Here is a 25,604-nt window from a genome sequence, read left to right as displayed (position 1 = left end):
CGCGCTCTGCTGGTGGGTGGGATCACATTACAGATAATGTGAGATGGAACGGTAAAAACTGTACATTGCTTTTTTTCAAACAGATTGCATTGCAGGAGAATATTTGTTTTAAATTTGAATTGTTTTATTTAAAAGTAGACATTTTAAGCTTTCTTTAGACATATGTTTCATGTTGTGTGATAAGTATTCGTGGAGTTGACGTGTTTCTGAAATATGCTCGTGAACACAGAGACTGCTGAAAGCTCCCCCTTTTTATTTTCTTTATTTTACAAAAGCACAAGATTTTGTTGTTATTGTGTGTGTACACAAATAAAAGTAGATCCTTTATAGTCTCGAATGATGTCTTACACTTATCTGTATACCCAAAAATGACGGAGTATTTTAAATTGTTTCTGCTGTAATGACGAAAATATCCAGCAGGACGCGCCGGCACGTCCGTCGACCCCAGAGGGTTAAAGCTGTCAGAATTAACATGTTAACGTGTGCGATAAATCTAAAAGGTTTAATGGCTGATTTTTTCTTCATTGCGATTAATGGATTTATCATTAATACTGCATAAACCAGCAAAAACACTGGTTTGAATGGCGGAACCTTTATAATGTGTCCGTCCAGAGTAAACAGAGTAATAAAACGCACACTTCACAACACCACAGCGCTTCTGTGTCAGTGATAAAATGATGGAGAAAAGACTTCTTAACAGTATTTGAATGTACAAAACAAGCCCAGATGGTATTCAATATATCCACATATTAGTGAAGTATATCAGCCTTTGTAAAGTGCATTTAATTTATTACATATTGTTTTCTTTTCAAAGATGGAAATGACTGGAAAAGAAGTATATTGTCGCTGTCTGATGAAATGGAATTGTTTCAGTAAAAGTAAAAGCTTTTGATTAAAGCAATGGCACACTGAGTTTAAGCTCAAAGCCTGTGATCTCAAAGTGTGTAGTCTAATGTAAATCTTTTGCCTTCTCTCGCTCCCCACTTTCTTATGTTCTCCCTTCAGACTCAGCGAAGGTCTCACACCAAGTAAATGTGGCAGGGGGTCTAGTGGTGGATGTGGCCCCAAATGCAGGGTTGGGAGGAGTTTTGGGAGCTTCTGCACTAGTCAACTTGCCCCCACCCTACCATCCTGTGAGTGTCAAACACCTAGACTCCTCCAGTCTGGATGAGCCTCAGGACTACCTTTGGTTGGTCAACTGTGAGAGCAAGAAACCTGAGCCAAACAGGTAAGACACTGAGAATGAGAGGAATGACTGACAGTGGTATAAATACAAGTTTAAACACTATTAACACTAAAGTTGGTAATGAAGTAGTATGGCTGGGCTGTATGATTGTGTACTGTGCAACAGCAGAAATGTGTCATTCGGTAGTAATTAAAAAACTGTTTTGTGGACAAGCACTACCAGTGTAGACAACATTGTTGATTGTAATAGGATTTACTTTTTAAGCGTCATGCCCCACAAATTGCATTTGGTTTTGACGATGTAGCTGTAGCTGTAGGTTGCTTGCAGTTGGCAAGCAATGTTACAACTTGATGGATTAATATAGAATTAAACAGAGTCACACCATCAAAGGTGAGCATGTTTTTCCTATTTTACTTGGCTTCGAACATGGCTCTTCAAATTCTAATTAAAATATACTGAAGGCCTATTACTGTTTTAAGTCTTGTTTTTAACTTGATTAGTGGTATGTGAAGCAACTTTTTTGTACTTTTTGTTGTTATTAATCATCTTACCTTTCAGTTTCCAAAGAAAGAAAGATAAAAATCAAATGAGATTAAGTACTTTGCATTTACAGTTGAAGTCAGAATTTTACATACACTTAGGTTGACGTCATTAAAACAAATTTTTCTAACCACTCCCCAGATTTCATATTAGCAAACTATAGTTTTGGCAACTATAGTCTTTTAAGACATTTACTTTGTGCATGACACAAGTTTCCAACAATTGTTTACAGACAGATTGTTTCACTTTTAATTGACTATATCATAAGTCCAGTGGGTCAGAAGTTTTCATATACGAAGTTAACTGTGCCTCTAAGCAGCTTGGAAAATTCCAGAAAATTATGTCAAGCTTTTAGGCAATTAGATAATTAGCTTCTGATAGGCTAATTGGAGTCAATTAGAGGTGTACCTGTGGATGAATTTTATTGCCTACTTTCAAACTCTGTGCCTCTTTGCTTGACATCATGGGAAAATCAAAAGAAATCAGCCAAGACCTCAGAAAATGTATTGTGGACCTCCACAAGTCACACAATAATCATCTGCTCCATCCTTGGGAGCAATTTCCAAATGCCTGAAGGCACCACATTCATCTGTACAAACAATAGCACGCAACTATAAACACCATGGGACCACACAGCCATAAATGCTCAGGAAGGAGACGCAGTCTGACTCCTAGAGATGAACGTAGTTTGGTGCAAAATGTGCAAATCAATCCCAGAACAACAGCAAATTACCTTGTGAAAATGCTGGAGGAAATGGGTAGACAAGTATCTATATCCACAGTAAAACAAGTCCTATATCGACATAAGATGAAAGGCTGCTCAGCAAGGAAGAAGCTGTAGCTCCAAAACTGCCATAAAAAAGCCAGACTACAGTTTGCAAGTGCATATGGTGACAAAGATCTTACTGTTTGGAGAAATGTCCTCTGGTCTGATGAAACCGAAATGGTTATGTTTGGACCATCGTTATGTTTGGCGATAGTGACCATCGTTATGTTTGGAGGAAAAAGGCTGAATCTTGCAAGCCGAAGAACACAAACCTAACCGTGAAGCATTGGGGTGGCAGCATCATGTTATGGGGGTGCTTTACTGCAGGAGTGACTGGTGCACTTCACTAAATAGATGGCATCATGAGGAAGGAAAATTATGTGGATATATTGAAGCAACATCAGCCAGGAAGTTAAAGCTCGGTCGCAAATGGGTCTTCCAAATGGACAATGACCTCAAGCATACCTCAAGTCAAGGTATTGGAGTGGCCATCACAAAGCCCTGACCTCAGTCCAATAGAAAACTCAGTTATACCAGCTCTGTCCAGAGGGATGGGCCAAAATTCCAGCAACTTATTGTGAGAAGTTTGTGGAAGGCTACCCAAAATGTTTGACCCAAGTTAAACAATATTAAAGCAATGTTACCAAATACTAACAAATTATATGTAAATTCTGACCCACTGGGAATGTGATGAAAGAAATAAAAACTGAAATAATTAATTCTCTTTACTATTATTCTGACATTTCACATTCTTAAAATAAAGTAGTTATCCTAACAGATATAAGACAGGGAATGTTTTCTGATTTGCTGATTAAATGTCAGGAATTGTGAAAACTACGTTTAAATGTATTTGGCTAAGGTGTATGTAAACTTCTGACTTCAATTGTGTAAAGTATTTAGTTTACTGAATAGTCATTACCCCATCACTGTTTAGGTTATGTAATATGTAGACAATTTTTGGGTTGAATTTCTGTATTATACGGTAAACTCTATATTGTATATGATACATACTATACTTTGTACAGAATATCCATGCTGTGATGTACAGTGCATCCAGAAGGTAGTCACAGCGCTTTTTCCACACTTTATGTTACAGCCTTATTCCAAAATTTATTAAATTCATTATTTTCCTAAAAATTCTACAACAATACCCCATAATGACATTATGTGAAACAACTATGTGAAAAGTTTGAAATCTTTGCAAATTTATTAAAAAATAAATTAAAAAAAAATCACATGTACATAAGTATTCAAAGCCTTTGCCATGACACTCAAAATTAAGCTCAGGTGCATCCTGTTTCCACTGATGATCCTTGAGATGTTTCTACAACTTGGTTAGAGTCCACCTGTGGTAAATTCAGCTGATTGGACATGATTTGGAAAGGCACACACCTGTCTATATTAGGTCCGGCAATTAACAGTGCTCCTCCGAGACAGGATTGTATCAAGGCACAGATCTGGGGAAGGGTACAGAAAAATGTCTGCAGCATTGAAGGTCACATTGAGCACAGTGTCCTCCATCATCCATAAATGGAAGAAGTTTGGAACCACCAGGACTCTTCCTAGAGCTGGCTGCCTAGCCAAACTGAGCGATTGGGGGAGAAGGGCCTTAGTCAGGGAGGTGACCAAGATGGTCACTCTGACAGAGCTCCAGCATTTCTCTGTGGAGAGAGGAGAACATTCCAGAAGAACAACCATCTCTGCAGCACTCCACCGATCAGGCCTGTATGGTAGAGTGGCCAGATGGAAGCCACTCCTCCGTAAAAGGCACATGACAGCCTGCCTGGAGTTTGCCAAAAGGCACCTGAAGGACTCTCAGACCATGAGAAACAAAATTCTCTGGTCTGATGAAACAAAGATTGGCCTGAATGGCAAGCGTCATGTCTGGAGGAAACCAGGCACTGCTTAGCACCTGGCCAATATCATCCCTACAGTTAAGCATGGTGGTGGCAGCATCATGCTGTGGGGATGTTTTTCAGCGGCAGGAACTGGGAGACTAGTGAGGATCGAGGTAAAGATGAATGCAGCAATGTACAGAGACATCCTTGTTGAAACTGCCCTAAAATAGGTGTGCCAAGCTTGTAGCATCATACTCAAAAAGATTTGAGGCTGTAATTGGTGCCAAAGGTGCTTCAACAAAGTATTGAGCAAAGGCTGTGAATACTTACAGTGAGGAAAATAAGTATTTCAACACCCTGCTATTTTGCAAGTTCTCCCACTTAGAAATCATGGAGGGGTCTGAAATTGTCATCGTAGGTGCATGTCCACTGTGAGAGACATAATCTAAAAAAAAAAATCCAGAAATCACAATGTATGATTTTTTAACTATTTATTTGTATGATACAGCTGCAAATAAGTATTTGAACACCTGAGAAAATCAATGTTAATATTTGGTACAGTAGCCTTTGTTTGCAATTACAGAGGTCAAACGTTTCCTGTAGTTTTTCACCAGGTTTGCACACACTGCAGGAGGGATTTTGGCCCACTCCTCCACACAGATCTTCTCTAGATCGACTGACAGCCCAGGTTTCTGGGCTGTCGCTGAGAAACACGGAGTTTGAGCTCCCTCCAAAGATTCTCTATTGGGTTTAGGTCTGGAGACTGGCTAGGCCACGCCAGAACCTTGATATGCTTCTTACAGAGCCACTCCTTGGTTATCCTGGCTGTGTGCTTCGGGTCATTGTCATGTTGGAAGACCAAGCCTCGACCCGTCTTCAAAACTCTAACTGAGGGAAGGAGGTTGTTCCCCAAAATCTCGCAATACATGGCCCCGGTCATCCTCTCCTTAATACAGTGCAGTCGCCCTGTCCCATGTGCAGAAAAACACCCCTAAAGCATGATGCTACCACCCCCATGCTTCACAGTAGGGATGGTGTTCTTGGGATGGTACTCATCATTCTTCTTCCTCCAAACACGGTTAGTGGAATTATGACCAAAAAGTTCTATTTTGGTCTCATCTGACCACATGACTTTCTCCCATGACTCCTCTGGATCATCCAAATGGTCATTGGCAAACTTAAGACGGGCCTTGACATGTGCTGGTTTAAGCAGGGGAACCTTCCGTGCCATGCATGATTTCAAACCATGACGTCTTAATGTATTACCAACAGTAACCTTGGAAACGGTGGTCACAGCTCTTTTCAGGTCATTGACCAGCTCCTCCCGTGTAGTTCTGGGCTGATTTCTCACCTTTCTTAGGATCATTGAGACCCCACGAGGTGAGATCTTGCATGGGGCCCCAGTCCGAGGGAGATTGACAGTCATGTTTAGCTTCTTCCATTTTCTAATGATTGCTCCAACAGTGGACCTTTTTTCACCAAGCTGCTTGGCAATTTCCCGTAGCCCTTTCCAGCCTTGTGGAGGTGTACAATTTTGTCTCTAGTGTCTTTTGACAGCTCTTTGGTCTTGGCCATGTTAGTAGTTGGATTCTTACTGATTGTATGGGGTGGACAGGTGTCTTTATGCAGCTAACGACCTCAAACAGGTGCATCTAATTTAGGATAATAAATGGAGTGGAGGTGGACATTTTAAAGGCAGACTAACAGGTCTTTGAGGGTCAGAATTCTAGCTGATAGACAGGTGTTCAAATACTTATTTGCAGCTGTATCATACAAATAAATAGTTAAAAAATCATACATTGTGATTTCTGGATTTTTTTTTTTAGATTATGTCTCTCACAGTGGACATGAACCTACGATGACAATTTCAGACCCCTCCATGATTTCCAAGTGGGAGAACTTGCAAAATAGCAGGGTGTTCAAATACTTATTTTCCTCACTGTATGTACATTATTTTTTCAAGATTTCAAACAAACTTCTTCACATTGTCATTATGGGGTATTATTTGTAGAATTAAGAGGAACATAATGAATTTAATCCATTTTGGAATAAGGCTGTAACATAACAAAATGTGGAAAAAGTGAAGCGCTGTGAATACTTTCCTTATGCACTGTATCACGGTATGAGTAATTTTATATCACAGTAATATTGTATACGATTTTGGTCTCATCACCCATCACTACTAAGACATTTCAGTACCATGTGTTTGAGAATACTTGGTTCTATGGGTGAAAACGTGGATAAAAAGGTCTCATTGTGTGTATTTGTGTGTGATGTAGTCCAGTGGCTCATCTTGCTTTAGGGAAGGAGGAGAAGGAGTACTTGCTCTTGGAGGAGTGTGAGACCAGGAGCACTCCTCCTGACAGTCAGTGAGTGGAGAGCACTAGTGTGAAGAACGCAAAACTAAACAACACATACATGTACACACATATTGGCCAACAGCTAAATAGTGTGGTTATTTTTAGCTAAAAACTATGTTAGCACAGTTACTAAAATTACTTTCAAGAAATCATAGGTAATATTGAACTTAATTTACTGGCAGTAGACCTTTTTTGCCTTCAGTGCATACATGTGTGTATAAAATGCACTCACTTTCTCTGATTGATTTAACCAGGACTGTTCAAGATTTAACGTGTGCATGATTTTGTTTTGGACCTAACTTACCAGTTAGTTCAATGATTATTTCACCAAAAAAGAAAAATGTTGTCGCCGTTTACTCACAATCACAAAAACAAATGTTGTTTTTAACCCTGTATGACATTCCTCTGATTTTGAATGAAAGAAGGACTGCAACTGTCAATCCCTAACACTCTGCCTAACATTTCAATTCATATTCCATGGAAGAAAGTAAGTTATACAGTTTTGGAATAATATGAGGGCAAATAAATTGTTATCGTTTTTGGATAAACTATCCCTTTATTAGAGCGCAACAGTGCCCACCCACTTTTTCAGCCGTCTGGGTTCCAGAATTATTTTTCCCATTCATTTTTCCCATAGGCTTTTACTAGGATCCAAAACAAAACCAAACAGCTCCAAAGTGGATCATAACATTACAAACTTTGATTTGAATCTAAACTTTTTTTAAATCAGACAAAAAAGACAAAGTTACAAGACTGTGTACTTACTCCCTTTAACAAGTGCACCAACTACATTCCAATGAAGCATTGTGAATTACATAATTGAATGCAAATAGAAATATATAAAACTATTGATTTCAGGTTGTTGATTTGGAGTATGGAAACAATATATTTTAGGTTTATTGCAAGATATGCTGATATATACAGATATGTAGTTTGAGGGTGTAGGGGGACTGTCTCGATTGCGTCATTCACAGTGAGTCATGGGAGTGTGTGCTCGCTGCTGGACTTGTTTGGCGGGCTTTGTTGGCCACGATTCTCTGATTGGGGAACCTTTCTCTGCTAGACCATTGGTAGTGTAGTTGTTCACCACGAATTCCACTATTAAACACAATTTAAACACTAGTTTGTTTAGTGACATTCATAACGGCTATTAGCAAGCAGCATGATGACATGGCAGTTGAGAATTTATTTGAACAGCAAGTTGAACCTGCATTGTCAGGGCTCCAGACTGCGACTAAATGCTACATTTTTCCCCTGGTGCAACAAAAACAATTTTGTAGGTCGCACCTGGGGCAGCTACAGAGTTGGCCAGATATCTCTCTCTGATTATGCACTGCCATTTTCTGTTAAGCAACATCAATTGACAAATGCATCAGGAGAGAAAGAAGAACAGGAAAAAAACACTGTGACAAGCACAGATTTTTCACACATCACCTCCCTTGAATTTACTATAGTAACACCAACTCTATTAACTATAGTTCTTTAGGCATTATAAATATTGTCATTGTAACCAACTGGTGCCACCGCTCTTAAATGTTAGTGATAGAATTTGTTTATGAATTATTTTGGTATTTATGTTATGTAGATGATAGTTGGTATCTCACGCATGGACTTCTCTGCAGGGCCCATGGTGACTGCTCCAAGTCTACCTCTTCCGAGCCTGACTGTAATGACAACCTCCCTTCCCACTGCACACCCACCTCTGCCTCCTCCAAACACGCCTCTGTAAATGGATTCTTTTCTTCCCAGCATACTGCTGGGCTCTATGACTCCCCTCCTTCACGTGGACAGTCTTTTTCGGCCGATTCACAAGGCCTTTACCACCTGCCCCGAAGTTACTCTCAGGACACTGTACTGCTGCCGAAGTTGGCATCCTCCCCCTCTGCACCTGACAGTGAGCCTGGTGATTTCTACGTCTTTAACACACCTGCTCGCAAAACCTCTATAGAGGCCCAGTTCAGGATCATGTCTGTTGGCTATGACATCCCACCCACACCCGGTAGCAATTGCACCTACCAGGTTCCCCGTACAGCTGGGGTGGAGCCTGTTTCTGGGGCCACTGATGTGGTACCGCCTCCCCGTCCACCAAAGCCTTTACTGACCACAGGATCAGCCCCACCTGAACGGTCACCAACGAACACTTATGTGGTACCACGGTCAGTGTCTGAGACTGATGGGAACTACTGTGTGCCATCTAGTGCAGGAGGGAACAAAGCACTGAGGAGCAACACAATTGGCACAGTAGATTCATCGCAACTTCACAAAGGTAAGGTTTTATAATCTCATTAGTCTGTGCAATTTCAGCCTCATTATTAAAATAGTGCATTAAAAATTTTAAATTCTGTCATCATTTACTCACCTTTATGTCATTCCAAACCTGTAGGACTTTCATTCTTCTGTGGAATTCAAAAGGAAATAATTTTATGGTTGTTTTAATACTGTCCTGTTGGCTGAATTCAATACAGTAGCATTAGACAGTAACCTCATTCACACTGGGCTCTGATCCCGGTATATTGGAGGGACCAATGCTGGGTGCCTTCTGTGAACGCAATTGGAATTTCGGAATTACGGAAAGTTTTATCAGACCCTAGTAACATTAGGGATCAATCCCGGGAGGTGTCTGTGTGAACAAAAAGCAGAGCCAATACCGTGAAGGGTATGTGTCGTACTGATGATGTATTTATCATGCGAAGGAAAATGTTTGTGTGCAGAATAGAGATTCAGTAGTTTCACAGTGTACTGCGGTTTAAAAAAAACATGTGGCTCTCATAAAGCGTTGGCAGTTTTTTTCATTCATGGCACTGTGTGAGTCAGGATTTTTTAAAATATTTTAAATATAGGCTACAAGAAATAAAAATGTATGCTGTAAATATCAGTCAAATTAAAAAACAATCGGCTACATTTACAGCTTCACCAACCTGACGTGATAAAATAAATAAATTTTTCATTCAGTGTTAAGCACACCGAATGTCAGAGCTTGAACTTTATTTCCACCTCATATATGGTGCAGTTGAAGTCAGCGATGTACAGTAGGATTACTTTGGGTATTTAACCAAATGGTGGTTACCCAGTTTGTAAATTGTGATTAACTAAAGTGCAGTGTTGTGCAGGGAACTTTCCAAAACTGAAGTACAATCTCTGTGAACAAAATTCTACAGAATTTGCTAAGATGAATGTAAGTGAAAATACGATAGGTATAGGCTAATCAATTACAGACCCACTTACATAAGAAACACAACCAGATACAGTACACAGTTTTGTAATGACTGTAATGAATCAATATAGCTTTTTAGGTAGACAAACTCACCACATCCCTTGCAACCTTACGACCGGCCAACTGTTTGTTCATACATTTATTTCCTTAACCCTAAAATGGCTAAATTATTTTATTGCTTTTTTCCTTTTTTTTGTTTTTATAAGCTTGTAGAAATCATGATCCAAAAGATGACATTTGCCTCGATGCTTCTCAATGCTTAATCACAGCTCAGCAGTTGGCATAAAATGTGTATATTTGATTAATGCGTTTTATTTGTAAATGAAAAATTAAGTGTTTAAGGCATACAGAAAAAATGGCAGTGCTGGTGGAAAAAAGAAAAAGAAAAAAGAAAAGCGCCAACAAATAAATGGCAAATTTACAATCACAAAAACAATTAACTTTGAACAAAACAAAAATTATCTTATGAGCCATTTATAAAAGTATGGCTAACTGTCAGAATAAAATCAATAAAATTGGCTATCATGCAAATCTCATACATGGACCAAGGAGCTACTCACCATCCGCCAGTTTTGTTGTACCTTACATAGTTAATTTGTTTACAAAAGGATGAAAGCTCAAGCTTCTCGAGAGAAAAGACGCAGTTATCAGTAAACTTAAGACGCTGTACATTAGCCACCTCTGGTGTCACTTCTGTCTTTATGGGATTGTCCCGTGATGTGTGTGAATGCGAGCACAGATTACTGGATTACTCTTTACAGATTACTCTTGCAGTGTGAATGAACAAATTTTGCAGTCCCAGAACAGTTGTGGAATGACTTTTCCCGGTATTAATCCCAGGATCTGTGTGAAAGGGGAGTGACTCACTTTAATGCTAAATAAAGCATACAGAAATGTAATCCATGAGTCATATTCTAATTCTTCTGAAGGCATACAATCACTTTATTTTATGAAAAGTCTGTAATCTAAGTTGTTTTTCACTCTCAAATCAAATAATTGATCAACTATGTAAACCTATCCAAAATGGTGATATGTCGGTAAAATCAAACCATATTTGTTCATGTGACACCATGACGTTGGTCATGTGACAGAACCAATAAAGATTGATGCTCTTGAGAGTACAAAAAACAACTTAAATATTGGTCTGTTCATTATTAATGAACTAATTGTTGAGCTGTAAGTAACAGCAATACATGTATGTACTATCGATATATTTATCTTGATTTTACTCACAATTTATTTTTTGTGTAGCAAAATGTTTCAGAATATTTCAATTATGGGCCATCAAGCTGAAACAACAGGGTCATGTATACGTGAGTGGGTCCCTCTAGTGTTGTTTGGTAGTATTGTGAGAGAGTCACTCCCTTCCTCAGAAATGTCTTCATAATGATACCCATCCATACTGACAGTATAATGAAAACACACTGTATTGTCTTATTCCTGAGCGTATTGTCAGCATATATTACTTGCATCTTTTTCTTGACTGTGTTCAGCATTTGCTTATCGATGCATTTATTTGACAGATTATGGATCTCAAGACTGCTATGATATACCACGGCCTTTTCCCTCAGACAAAAATTGCTCATTTGATTTTAATGAAAGCTTCAGCAGCTATTTTGTAAGTATTCTTTCTTCCATGCCATTGTCTTTTGGGGTCATTTTATAATATTTACAGATAAAACCAGGTGTTTCTATATTATATACAACAGGGTTCAAATATTTGTGTCCACATTGAAAATCTGGGATTCAATACCTAATTTAAACTATGAAATGTTATGACATAAATTATGAATTTTAAATATTTAAGATTTTGCACTATATATGATGTCAATGGCCATGTTAACTCCTTTGTATAAAATGTCAGATTTCTTGGCTTCCATTGAAGCACACAAGATGCTTAGTAGATGGATATAAAGATTTTGTTCTAAAGTTCATGTCTAATACAATATCTAAACATCATCAAATCTTGTATTTCAAGTGCCTTAAGTATCACCAACAGTTCCTTCTCTTTTCTTTAATGCATGTAGAAGAATAAAGGTATGATGCCAGTAGGAAATGTGTCCACTGAGGAGATGGATGAGAATTATGTGCCCATGAGTGTCCACTCTTCTTCACATCACCGCTCTGGCAGCCTCTCTGAGCCCATCCAGGAGCCCAACTATGTGCCCATGACACCAGGCTCTGTAGAGTTCTCCTCTCTCGGAAAACAGGTGCCCCCTCCAGCCCACATGGGCTTCCGCTCCAGCCCCAAGACCCCGCCACGTAGACCAATGCACATAACTGAATGCCAACCGCCACCCGTAGACCGAAACCTGAAACCTGACCGTAAAGGTGAGCCCTGAGGTGTGTGTTATATGTGTGAAATAAATGGGATGTGGAATTAGGGCTGCACAATTATGACAAATAATAGGCTAATTGTTTATTATTTGTCACAATTATTAATTTTGATTTGATAGAATTTACATTTAAATACTTATGCGTGGGGCAAATATTCAAAAATATGCATGCCATTTTCTTTATGCATGCCATCATAGGCTACACTTCCAAAAACAAGCTGAAAACTGTGTTCCTTAAAGGGATAGTTCACCCAAAAATCCTAATTTACTCATCATCATGCCATCCCAGACTTTCTTTCTTCTGCTGAACACAAACAAAGATTTTTAGAAGAATAGCTCAGCTCTGTATGTCCATACAATGCAAGTGAATGGTGATCAGCCTTTTCAAGCTCCAAAAAACAGATAAAGGCCACATAAAAGTAATCCATAAGTCTCCAGTGTTTAAATCTATATCTTCAGAAGTGACATAATTATGGGTGAGAAACAGACCATTGTTTTTTGTTTTTTACTATAAATCTGCACTTTCACAATTTGAAAGTGAAAGTGGAGATTTTTTTTTTTTTTTTTTTTTCAGATAAATTGTGCAGCCCTGTGTGGAATTATATGAATGTGTATGTTGCCTAAGGCTTTTGAAATTCAGCTTGGATCTTTCAATGCTCATTACATCCTTTCTCACTAACAGGTGCTGGCCCATGCTTATGAAACATCCTTTACTTAACACATCTGTGTATTCCTAACACTTCTGAATCTGCTAATGTCGATTGAGTTCTTTCTCAGGGTGCTTAGCCTGTCGTCATTAGATTATAACTCTTTCAACTTGTTTAGCAACCTAGTCCTTTCTACTGATTCGGTGGCCTTTGCCTATTAGTTCCTAGCGTGTGACTTTACTAATGAAAGAGGATATTGTACACAGGCTCAGAGCCCTGGGTATGAGGGAGCCCGTCTGGGCTGTTAGCCCGGAGCGGTCACCTCTGTCCCCATTGTGCTTTATTGAAAGACCCCTGTGATGGCCAGACATGCAAGGGGAATTTTAATATGGTCAGAGAGAAAAGGGGGATGCGCTGAAAGTTGCACAAGCAGGCTGATACATCAGCAGCCCAATATTGATCTAAACATTAATGGCAGCAGCCCTCTAAGTACATCTGAAACCATTCTGTATATCAATTACTTGTTGTTTCTGACCGCTGACTGATGCAGGAGACTATGATGTGCATACACAGGAGATGCATGAACTACAGTAGTTCCAAAAAGTATTTGTACATTTCTAGACACTTAAGCTACACATAGGCTATGTTCACATGGGCAGAAAAAAATATTTTTTTGGCCAATTTGACTCAAAGCAATTTAGGTTTTATTAGTCTGAACAGTTTGGAATCAAATTAAAAACAGATTTTTCTTAATGCGTCTCTGTTTGAACGGTCAGATCGGATTTCGTGTTCCGTGTTTTGTTTTTTGTTTGTTTTGTCAGGTGTTGCGATGAGAAGACATATACAGTGAGGAAAATAAGTATTTGAACACCCTGCTATTTTGCAAGTTCTCCCACTTGGAAATCATGGAGGGGTCTGAAATTGTCATCGTAGGTGCATGTCCACTGTGAGAGACATAATCTAAAAAAAAAAATCCAGAAATCACAATGTATGATTTTTTAACTATTTATTTGTATGATACAGCTGCAAATAAGTATTTGAACACCTGTCTATCAGCTAGAATTCTGACCCTCAAAGACCTGTTATTCTGCCTTTAAAATGTCCACCTCCACTCCATTTATTATCCTAAATTAGATGCACCTGTTTGAGGTCGTTAGCTGCATAAAGACACCTGTCCACCCCATACAATCAGTAAGAATCCAACTACTAACATGGCCAAGACCAAAGAGCTGTCCAAAGACACTAGAGATAAAATTGTACACCTCCAGAAGGCTGGAAAGGGCTACGGGGAAATTGCCAAGCAGCTTGGTGAAAAAAGGTCCACTGTTGGAGCAATCATTAGAAAATGGAAGAAGCTAAACATGACTGTCAATCTCCCTCGGACTGGGGCTCCATGCAAGATCTCACCTCGTGGGGTCTCAATGATCCTAAGAAAAGTGAGAAATCAGCCCAGAACTACACGGGAGGAGCTGGTCAATGACCTGAAAAGAGCTGGGACCACCGTTTCCAAGGTTACTGTTGGTAATACACTAAGACGTCATCGTTTGAAATCATGCATGGCACGGAAGGTAACCCTGCTTAAACCAGCACATGTCAAGGCCCGTCTTAAGTTTGCCAATGACCATTTGGATGATCCAGAGGAGTCATGGGAGAAAGTCATGTGGTCAGATGAGACCAAAATAGAACTTTTTGGTCATAATTCCACTAACCGTGTTTGGAGGAAGAAGAATGATGAGTACCATCCCAAGAACACCATCCCTACTGTGAAGCATGGGGGTGGTAGCATCATGCTTTGGGGGTGTTTTTCTGCACATGGGACAGGGCTGACTGCACTGTATTAAGGAGAGGATGACCGGGGCCATGTATTGCGAGATTTTGGGGAACAATCTCCTTCCCTCAGTTAGAGCATTGAAGATGGGTCGAGGCTGGGTCTTCCAACATGACAATGACCCGAAGCACACAGCCAGGATAACCAAGGAGTGGCTCTGTAAGAAGCATATCAAGGTTCTGGCGTGGCCAGTCTCCAGACCTAAACCCAATAGAGAATCTTTGGAGGGAGCTCAAACTCCGTGTTTCTCAGCGACAGCCCAGAAACCTGACTGATCTAGAGAAGATCTGTGTGGAGGAGTGGGCCAAAATCCCTCCTGCAGTGTGTGCAAACCTGGTGAAAAACTACAGGAAACGTTTGACCTCTGTAATTGCAAACAAAGGCTACTGTACCAAATATTAACATTGATTTTCTCAGGTGTTCAAATACTTATTTGCAGCTGTATCATACAAATAAATAGTTAAAAAATCATACATTGTGATTTCTGGATTTTTTTTTTAGATTATGTCTCTCACAGTGGACATGCACCTACGATGACAATTTCAGACCCCTCCATGATTTCTAAGTGGGAGAACTTGCAAAATAGCAGGGTGTTCAAATACTTATTTTCCTCACTGTAGAGTACTGCATTCGAAATGGCAAAATCTATGCCTTCACAAGACATTTCGAAGGGAAAACAATAATGATGGCGATGCTGTTGGATTGGTACAAGTGAATTTTCAATAAAAAGTAATGACTTAAAATGTGACTTGAGAATGACCGTTTTATTAAACCTTTCAGCCTATAGTTTATAGCCTTAAATAATTCAGACCAATATTTAAGTTGTTTTTTCTACTCTCAAGAGCAACTCTATTGGGAACAGATGATCTCTTCTGATTGGAACACACTCATATCTTTTGTACTGTACAGCATTGCAGGGCATCCAAAGTAGTGCATACCTCTTATAAAATTATTCAGACATTGGCTTCACTCACCTAAAGAGATGCGATATAAGGTGCGGTAACACACCGGCTGCGGGCCAACACAGCGAATACGGGATGCTTCAGCATGTTGAGCGCTTCAATACAGGTCCTCTTCAAATGTCTTGCTGTCCGACACTTTCGTGCTTTAATATGGGACACATGTCCTTCAATACGGGACATTTCTCTACCTGATAAAATATAGGACTGCATGGGAAAAATAATGGACGTCTGGCAGAAACGGGGCAGTTTTAAATCCTGGCAGCAATAAACATAGTATATGATACCTCTCCTGATTTTAAGCCATTTTCTTTGAAGAATGTGGAAGCTCACATGAAAAAACATCCATTGATAAACACTCACGCATGTTGAACATATGCAAGTTTGCATCGTTTCTATAACAACTAATGTAGACGTGCTAGCAAAAGCAATAGCAGTCTGCAAAGCAAAAAATCTGATCTGTCCACATAAAACCTGTAGTCGTCTAAACAAATCAGATTTTACCTGCAGTGTGAACAAGGCACACAGTGTATGGATTTTATTGCATTAGATAACAAAACATCAAACCATCTGCAAACAAATGATCCAGAACTAATTTTGCTGTTATTTTGTTGCTGGAGGACACTAGGTTGCTGTAAGTTTCGTCATTGTTAGACATTTCTTCTGCTGGTCGCTCTAACATTGTTGGCAGTCTCGGCTGCATTACTGCCCATAGCTTTTGCAAATCTGATTACAAATGGGATGTATTGCCGGCAAATATGAGATGTCACTCTATATTGAAAAGGTTTTCTTGTTACTAAAAATGAACATTCAGCTGTGGAAAATGTTTGTATACAAACTGCAACAGTACATCGTTTATCATATCATGAACAAGATAAACGTGTATCCAAGAATGGTTCAAACTTTCTGAGAATGCTGACAATTTCTGACGCAGTCGTCCATGCATTATATTTGTATACAATATTCTGGGCTGTCAATTGATGACATTTTGTAATAAAATTAATTACATTATTTTGGCAGGGCGGAGGGCGGGGCTGGGTCGTGATTCTACACACCCGGTCCCTTATCAGGCTAATCAAGCCTCCGAGAGGGATAAAGGCCGACTGTGGAGGATTGTGCGAGAGAGAGAGATCGTTTATGGACATGTCCATCATGTGTGTATTTTTGTATTTTGTTTAAGATTATAATTAAAATATAATGTATATTGCCAAGCCGGTTCTCGCCTCCTCCTTCCCATTGACTATGTTACACTGAAACAAAAGACACAAACACACACATGACGGACATGTCTGTAAACGATCTCTCTCTCCCGCACAATCCTCCGTATCAGCCGGCGGAACTTTAAATCTCTCCCGGTCTCGACTCCCGCTCAGATTGGGTCTCTTCCACGACTAGTTGAAGCAGCTCTGACCGTACAGAGAATGACAGTTTCGGAGTTTGTGCTTATTTACATGTGACGCACCCGTATTATATGAACTTTAATTAAGGATGAAATAAAGATATATCGCCAAGCTGTGATCTGTGTTTCTATCAGACACTCGAGCTGCAGCGATTCTCTTGTCTCGCGTGTCATCATTATTGTTTTATATGATCTCAAGTTATGTCAAATTACATCAAGCGACTATTCGACAACTGAATTATTTTATTATTATTGCCGAGATTTGTAGTTACAAATGACAATTCACTGAGTGCAACATTTGTTAGTTTTTTACACGAAGACACCCACCAGAGTTTTGTAGAAAGCCGGAGGCGGCACGAAATTTGACGGAGGCGGCCACAGAGTAATTCTCTATGCAGTAAAAACCCTGTATGTACTCAATCAATAATAGCAGTTTGTTTATTTTTATCTAAAAAACTTACACAGTGCAGCTTTAAGCCTACTGAAATAATGTGTTAAATCGACAGCTGTCTTCCACTGTCTTCACTTCTAATGGTAGGTACTGTCACATCACTCATTAACATGAAGTTAAACTTTTCCCAACTTTGTCCAGTTGCTGGACACGCCCACCTTATATTGCCAGGGGTCGCTGTTGCTCATGTGGCAGGAAATTACTAGCTTTAAATGAAAAAGAATGACGTCTAGTTACTTTATCGCTGCAAGCCATTTTTGCAATTACCTTCTCATTCACACAGGTGTCCAAGCTGAATAACCACAGATTTAGCTAATCACATTAAAGGGATAGTTCGCCCAAAAACTAAAATTCTCACATAATTTACTCACCCTAATGCCATCAGCTCTGTAGGTCCACACAATTCAAGTGAAATATGACCAAAACTTTGAAGCTCCATAAAGTAGCATAAAAGTAATCCATAAGACTCCAGTTGTTTATTCCATGTCTTCTGAAGCAATACAGTCAGCTCGGGATGAAAACAGACCAATATTGACCAAATTTGTATCTATAAATCGTTACATATGCAGTCTCCTTGGCGATCATAATTTCAAGCCTGATTACACTTTTTAGCACCATCTTGCTCTCTGCGCATGAGTCAAGCACTATGAAGTCTACCTTCTTTAACCATGGGCCAAGCACAATTCTCACTGTTTACTCATCACTCATCAATACCAGCGTGTTGTTAATGAATTGCGTCCTTTCTACTACAATGCAGAATGCAGCTTGTATTTGTTGTGTATTTGCAAGCTTTCATGGTTCATATTGTGATTCAAATGACTTTGGTGACATTCTAAATCCAGTTGTTGGGTGTTTTCTGTCTTAGTGTTTGTTGTCCTCTCTATTAATCCTTTCAGTGTCTGCTTTCCTGCTAAATTCAAATGTTGTGTCCATTCTTTCTGGTTTCTAGCTTTGTCTCTCTTTGTAACAAACCCTGACTATTCACCTCTCATTCAATCTTAGAATGATTTGTGATGTTCTCTTTTGTTATGGGTCTGTTGTGGTGATTATTACTGTTGACTTTTCTTGTTGTCGGTACAACAAAAGCGGAGTCGGTTCAGACCTTGTAATATTTCTGAAGACTGTACCCTGCTCTCTGTCTGAGCTACATGCTGGCGTGTTGTGTCGTTGGTTGGTTTGGTGTGAATGCTGTACTCACCCACGTGTGTCTGTTTAACCCTGTGCATGTCTCACGCAATTCTGTCTTTGTGGGGAAGCCTTGTTCATCGCATGACTTAAATGCATGAAGAGTTGTTACCATGGCAGCAGCCCTACACATATTTGTGTGGAGAAATAGAGGAACAAGTGATGGAGGTGGTTATGATTTTGTTAATTTGCATGGTTGTGAGGATTCGGAAAAAACACACACACTCTTTCAAAGAAGTAATGTAACAAAAAAGTTTTTTCTCACCAATTCAGGTCAGAGCCCTAAAATAAACAGAGCTGTCGGTCTTGAGCGAACCGACTCCCAAACCATAGGTGAATTCTCAAGACGACGTAAGGGTATGTACCTCGGCAGAATGCTATTCTCACTTTCTTCCTCCTTTGCACTGAGGTCTAATCTTCTGAAGGTTTCAACACATTGTATTATAGAACAAATCAAATGGAATATTTAATCTAAAATCTTTGGCCTCCATTGCATACCTGACAGCTGTAAAAGGACCTTGATATAAGTGAATAATTGACTGACATGATGATAATAGTTCATTATCATCAGCAGTATGTGGAGACAAACTTGGCTATGCACTCAATTTATTTCAGAGTTAAGCCACTGATTCTGTTGTCTGTTCATTGTCTTTGTTGTGTGCACAGATTTGTTTTCTTATGAAACTTGGATTTTGTTTGTTAAATGGATGGTCAAGGTTTTGAGGGGAAATACAGTTTGTACTAGTGAACTTTTAGGCACTGGTAGAGTGAAGCATGTATTTAAAGTCTAATTGACATATTTGAGTGAAACATGATATTCAACATGATTTTTTTTTTTGTGGGTCTTTATTTTATTCATGTGGAGTCTATTGGAATGTGAATGACAGACACATAATGGCAGAATTTTCATTGATGTGAACTGTTCTTTTAAGAAAGTGGTCTAAATGGGGTTTATGTTGACAAGCTGGTGGAGGGAATCTAATGCTTAATCACAGGTAAAACCTAACTAATTAACATTGATTGGACACATTCATCATTCACGATATCTCTGCTAACACTTTTCACTATCAAACTTCTCACTGACCCCAGAAGTCATTTTAAAAATAAACCCAACCATCACATTTTCATAATCCTTTTTTTAGTCATATTGACAAAGGCTGAATGTGGGTAGATGAATCCTATCATGACAAACAGTTTGGAGGAATCCAGGTGTCTGCTTTGAATCTTATTAGCTTCCTAAGGGGCCGTTGACACTACACATTCTTGCGACCATCTGTGCTATTTTTTTTTAATTGTTTGTCTATGTAAATATGTGTTGCACCATTAGCATCAAATGGAACGGATCAATGTCAGTTTTAAAATGGTGGACAAATTAGAGCAGGTTAAACTTATTTGCATATGGGCAAAAAGTATTGGGTGTTTATATCATTAACTGTATGGGAGTTCAGGCCTATAAATGACTTCTGTCCAATTACGTAGTTGTTTCATTGTCATTTTTTGACGTAGCAATGTGTCCTGTTTGAACAGCCCATAATGTTGCTTTGTTTAATGGTTTAATATTGGTTTAAAATTGAGTATTTCTGCCATGGACTGCTGGTTGCTTTTTAAGGGTGTGATCAAAGTTCACAAATGCAGTTTACCAGTGTTGCTGCATGAAATTTGTTTGTGTATACAAAGTATACGTATACGGCTCTTTTAACTTTAAGGCGGGACAATCCCACAGCTGCCATATTTAATGTTACAGATTCTCCCATTAATTTGCATACAAGTGACCCATCTCATCCTATAATGTATCAGGTTAAAACAACAAAACCTAGCCTGCCAAAGTATATGTTCTAATGGTAAAAACAGCTAGACAAAACCCAACACAATTAATGTTAATGCAAAAGTCACAAGACGCGTTTTAAAAGTTTTAAAACTATTGTCTTCAACTGCAAGGATAATGCAGCGAGACGCTGATGTAACAATAAGCTATACACTAGGCAAACTTTTCTGGCTGATCCATGAATGCATCATGTGTATACACTTAAAATTACTTAATGCACCTTTAAATTGATGAATAGTGATACATGACTTATTTTAATATCATATAAATACAATAGTACAATACGTTACACAAGCACAGTAATACAAAAGTGGTGCCAAAAATAGATGTTTCATTATTTGCTACCATGTATTTTGGAGAACAGCTATGGATGAATGTATTTTTAAGTTTGAAGTCCCTCAAGCCATGTTATGTGCCCAAAAAGTTCAGTTAGGGCTTTGAAATGCATATTGCTATGTGTACTCTTACCTCACACACTGGCACCAGCTTGTTTCAGCCAGCTATAGCTACTCCTTGGTTGCCAGATTGGGTGCATTCTCAGCTCAACAGAGTTTTGTTCCACTTGGGAAAACTGAATCAGATGCTGTGTGTGATGAATATAACATTTTAGTTGTATTTTTTCCCTTAATGGAACAGCACCACTTTCCTTGTATTTGATTTCCTGTATTTGTAGTTTTTTTTATTCAAGTTTGTTCCTTAAAAAAAAAATATTTTAGTGAAGCATACTTGTCTCTCTGAGGAAGTTTACTTAGACTTTGTTCAGAATGGCATAACTCTTACCATTTCTGCTGTAAATATCTATAGCAAAAAATACAAAAAATTAAAAAAAAAAAAACTTTTTTTTAATAGTATTATGGTAGTGTGCCATAAATTTACATGTATGTATCTGTGACTGTTAGTAAGAAGAAATGGCAAACATTGCCCTCTACTGACTAAGTGACTAACATCAGTTTAGGAGCATATTGAATCCCCCAATTATGAGGTGTACAAGTATGCAGGTTATTTCCATAATGCTAAATACAGTATATCTTGATTAATCAAACCTAGCAATTCCCAAATTAGACATTGAAGGGTACTTTTCTCAGTTTGAAGCAAAAGCCAATTCATTCACTCAATCTTTAAAAAAAATATTTGTTGTTTTAGAAGGGTTAGTTCACCCAAAAATGAAAATTCTCTCATCATTTACTCACTTGCATGCCTTCCTAGATGTGTATGTTTGTGTTTTATATGAAGAAAGAAATTCAAAGACTTTTAGAGAATTCCTCAGCTCTGTAGGTCCTCACAATGCAAGTGAATGGTCACCAAAACTTTGAAGCTCCAAAAAGCAGACAAAGTCAGCACAAACATAATCCATCAGACTCCAATGGCTTAATAATTTTTTTCTGAAGCGATCCAGTTGGTTTTGGGTGAGAATAGACCAAAATATAACACTTTTTTTTTTTCACTGTACATCTTGACAGGAGTCTCCTTGGTGATCATGATTCCAAGCTCGATAACTCTTCGTATAGCACCATCTAGTGATTTGTGCATGCGTCAAGCACAAGGAAGTGTAATTACGTTTGAAATCATGATGGTACCTAGAGACTGTAATGCAAGATGTACATTGAAAATGTAGTTATGTTTTGGTCTGTTCTCACCCAACAACGATCACATCGCTTTAGAAGACATGGATTAAACAACTGGAGTCGTATGGATTACTTTTATGCTGACTTTATATCCTTTTTTCTTTTTCTTTTTTTTGAGTTCTGGTTACTATTCACTTGCATTGTATTGACCTACAGAGCTGAGATATTCTTCCAATAAAGTCATACACATCTGGGATGGCATGAGGGAATAAATGAAGAGTATTTCATGAGAGAGTAAATTATTTTTGGGTGAAATATCCATTAAATTACCTTGTTTAGAATGACCAATGTTTATGTAATTAGATTGAATATTTTGTTGGTTTTAGGATGACATTACAACAATAGAAATTTTTATTTTTTTTTGTGCATTAAACTGGTTCTTCTTTTTCAGTTAAACCAGCCCCTTTGGAAATCAAGCCCTTACCTGAGTTGGATGAGTTTCAGGCACCAGTCCGTTCTCCTGTAACCAGGACCTTCGCCAGAGAGTAAGTGTCAGGCATGTTTCCTCTGAAGCAGATTAGCATTCAGGCATGATACTGCATGGCCTCCACAGGCTAAATAACTAATCATTCATGCATTCCTGTAGCCTTGTTCTAACACCTCATAATAGTAAAATGGTATTAATGGTAGTAAAATGACTATGACTTGTGTCCATAAATGATTTGACTGTCATCACTAACTAACATTCATTGATCATAAAATTGCTAGTGATGACAGTTAAAATTTTTCCATGAATTATCTATTGAATTAAAGGGATAGTTCACCCAAAGATTGAAAATTCTGTCATCATTAGGCACACTCCTGTTGTTTCAAACTCAGATGACTTTCTTTCTTCCATAGAACAACACAAGGACATGTGAGCTAGAATGTTTGCCTCAGCCACCATTTACTTTCATTGTCATTCCCTACCATTCTGCCTAACATCCCCTTTTGTGTTCCATGAAAAAAACAATGGCAAATGGGTTTGGAACACATGAGGGTGACTAAATGATGACAGAATTTGCATTTTTCTGTGAACTGTCTGTCATGTGTCTAAAAGGCAGATGAAAGCGTTTGTGTGGGTTTGTGCTTGTCTGTTCACATGATAAAGTGTGTCAGTAAAAGTCTTTATGCCTGGCAGTGTTTTGTGGAATCACCTGCCCTTTACATCAGGCTCTTTCTCTCAGCAAAGGAGGTCCAGTTCAGACAGCAAGAGATTTTGATGCTGTTCTTTGTGTGTGTGCACGCAAGTGCGGCGGTGTAAACATTGTCCTGCTGCTCAGCCCTTCTAGGTATGCCACACCTCCCAGACCGCCCTCGGTGCATAGCACTGCCTCCAGCACAGACTCTGAGGAATGTGATGAGCATTACGTACCCATGCAACACCCTATTATGTCTACAGATGAACCAGTATGTAAAACCAACACCACAGCTACTGTTTCACTCCAGTTATATTCTAATTCATGCAGTCAGGATTGGAAACGGAAGATCAGTTATATAGATTTTTCAGAATGGAAAAAATGTACAGTTTAAGAGCAATATTAAAGGTACACTACGGAAGTCTGGCCTGTTGATGAAATATAACATTGCAAGTTACTTGCAGGGGAACATTTTATTTGTATTTTTTTAGTTGTGTTCTGTTCGTCGCACTGCTCGTCTGTGCGGATGAACCTGTGATCACCTTATCAAAATGGATTTTAATAGCTACACCAAGAGTCACTGGTATTAAGACCTTACAAGTCATACAAGATGTTTATCTGAAAAATATATTGTAAGGCCCTGTTTACACCTGGTCTGAAGATGCTTTTAGGGCCATCTGATCACAAGTAGACTGACGAGACACATCACCATTTACACCTGGTCATAATATACGTCACCTTTGTCCACTTATGTTCGGATTCTAATTTCACGAGGACATACAGTACTGTGCAAAAGTTTTAAGCACTTGTGAAAAATGCTGCATAGTGAGAATTAAAAAAATTAAATAATGCCATAAATAGTTTTAGGGCCACATCGGCCTTTAAGTAGTGCATAGGAGGCCACATTGTATTCCTTTTGAGATACAATGTTCTGCATTGATTTGTTTTTTTGTATCTTTTAAGCCCAGAAATAGCTGTGCACTCAATTTTCTGAAGTGTATCTGTGACTAGTGAGACTATTCTGCAATTGCCTAAAGTATTGTATTGTTCTACAAAGGTAGATACTTTTCTATCAGGCATTAAAAAACTGACTAAAGGCTGAGCTTATACATTTATTTTGCCATTTCTACTTCCCTGTTAATTTATTATTCAATTTAACAATCTCTACATCAGGGGTCTGTTTTAATTAAAAAAAAAAAACAATTATAATGACATTTATTTATTTTAATGTTTGTCACCAAGCAGGCGAGTTTACTTATTTTTTTCTAAAACAGTACCCGTTTACATGCTAAAAGGGTCATGATGCGGGTCTCCTCGATGGTTTGACTTTCAGCACACAACAGAATAACACAGGCTGCATGACTATGATAAATGATTACTGAAAGAGTTAGATTAACATACAGGTGTGAAGGGACTTCAACATTTTTAAATTGCATAAGTAAGAAATACATATTTGTTTCTGGCTTGCTTTTGCTCGCATGTCAATGATGCCGAGATCTACTTTTATATTTAATTTAATCACTGAGAAGGTTTACCTGCAAAGTAGCACCAAACATCACAAGCAGCCTCAAGAATGGACACAGAGTAGCCTTATAACACTTTTCCTTGAGCAGAATATTGCACTACAGATCGCTAAGTTTGTTCAAAGGGGAAAGCGAGATAGAAAAAATGCACTCCTGTGAATGGTTGCCAGATTGCACAAAATAAGTATAACATTAGTCAGAATATTTCTAATTTGCGCAAATATAAATCTCAAACTGGGGGTGTTGCATCTCTTATCTGGCAACCCTGAGCATGTTAAACGCTTTAGGTCCCAATGCAATTTAACTGAAATATCCAATGAATAACACTTTTACGATAAATGAGCCGCGAGCCACATTAAACAGGTGGAGGGCCTGATCCGGGCCGTAAGTTGCCCATGTCTGAACTAGACACAGTTTTTCTTGGTTGTTTGCAGATAGGATATTACAAGCTTCTTGGAGAATTTGCCACCATTCTTCTATCTATATAGGCTTCTATCTCAGTTGCTTCTGTCTCTTCATGTAATCTTAGACTGACTCAATGTTGAGTGGGGGGCTTTGTGGGGGCCTTGCCATCTGTTTCAGGGCTCCCTGTTCTTCTGTTCAATTTGCAAAAGGAATGTTTGTGAATTTAAAATATATATATCATATTGACACTAAAGCTGAAGGTATAAATAACCATCTTAAGGTATCTTAAGTCTTTTGCACTGTACTGTACACCAATCGCTATGTCAGTGTTTTACTGCATGATTATGATGATGATAAAATGCAAAAATAAAATTAAAATAAAGAGCACCTTTTTACATT

The 25,604-nt window shown here is 38.6% G+C and overlaps 1 protein-coding gene across 7 annotated transcripts in view; it reads left to right on the top strand.

The window, feature by feature from the left end:
• LOC127644021 (GRB2-associated-binding protein 1-like) overlaps positions 1-25,604 on the top strand; it is a 120,203-nt gene that overhangs the window by 87,895 nt on the left and 6,704 nt on the right. For 4 of the 7 annotated variants that reach the window (XM_052127014.1, XM_052127013.1, XM_052127019.1 and 1 more), the window contains 7 exons: positions 1,006-1,228; positions 8,313-8,956; positions 11,428-11,522; positions 11,932-12,235; positions 18,983-19,066; positions 22,551-22,644; positions 23,422-23,548. In XM_052127014.1, the coding sequence (XP_051982974.1) occupies positions 1,006-1,228; positions 8,313-8,956; positions 11,428-11,522; positions 11,932-12,235; positions 18,983-19,066; positions 22,551-22,644; positions 23,422-23,548 (1,571 nt within the window). The remainder of the gene's footprint in view (positions 1-1,005; positions 1,229-8,312; positions 8,957-11,427; positions 11,523-11,931; positions 12,236-18,982; positions 19,067-22,550; positions 22,645-23,421; positions 23,549-25,604) is intronic. The other 3 variants (XM_052127017.1, XM_052127016.1, XM_052127015.1) reach the window with 2 other exon arrangements.

Source organism: Xyrauchen texanus, chromosome 5 (genome assembly GCF_025860055.1).
Source record: "Xyrauchen texanus isolate HMW12.3.18 chromosome 5, RBS_HiC_50CHRs, whole genome shotgun sequence".
NCBI lineage: Eukaryota > Metazoa > Chordata > Actinopteri > Cypriniformes > Catostomidae > Xyrauchen > Xyrauchen texanus.
The sequence above is the reverse complement of the archived record's forward strand: the minus strand, read 5'-3'. Positions and strand labels throughout refer to the sequence as shown.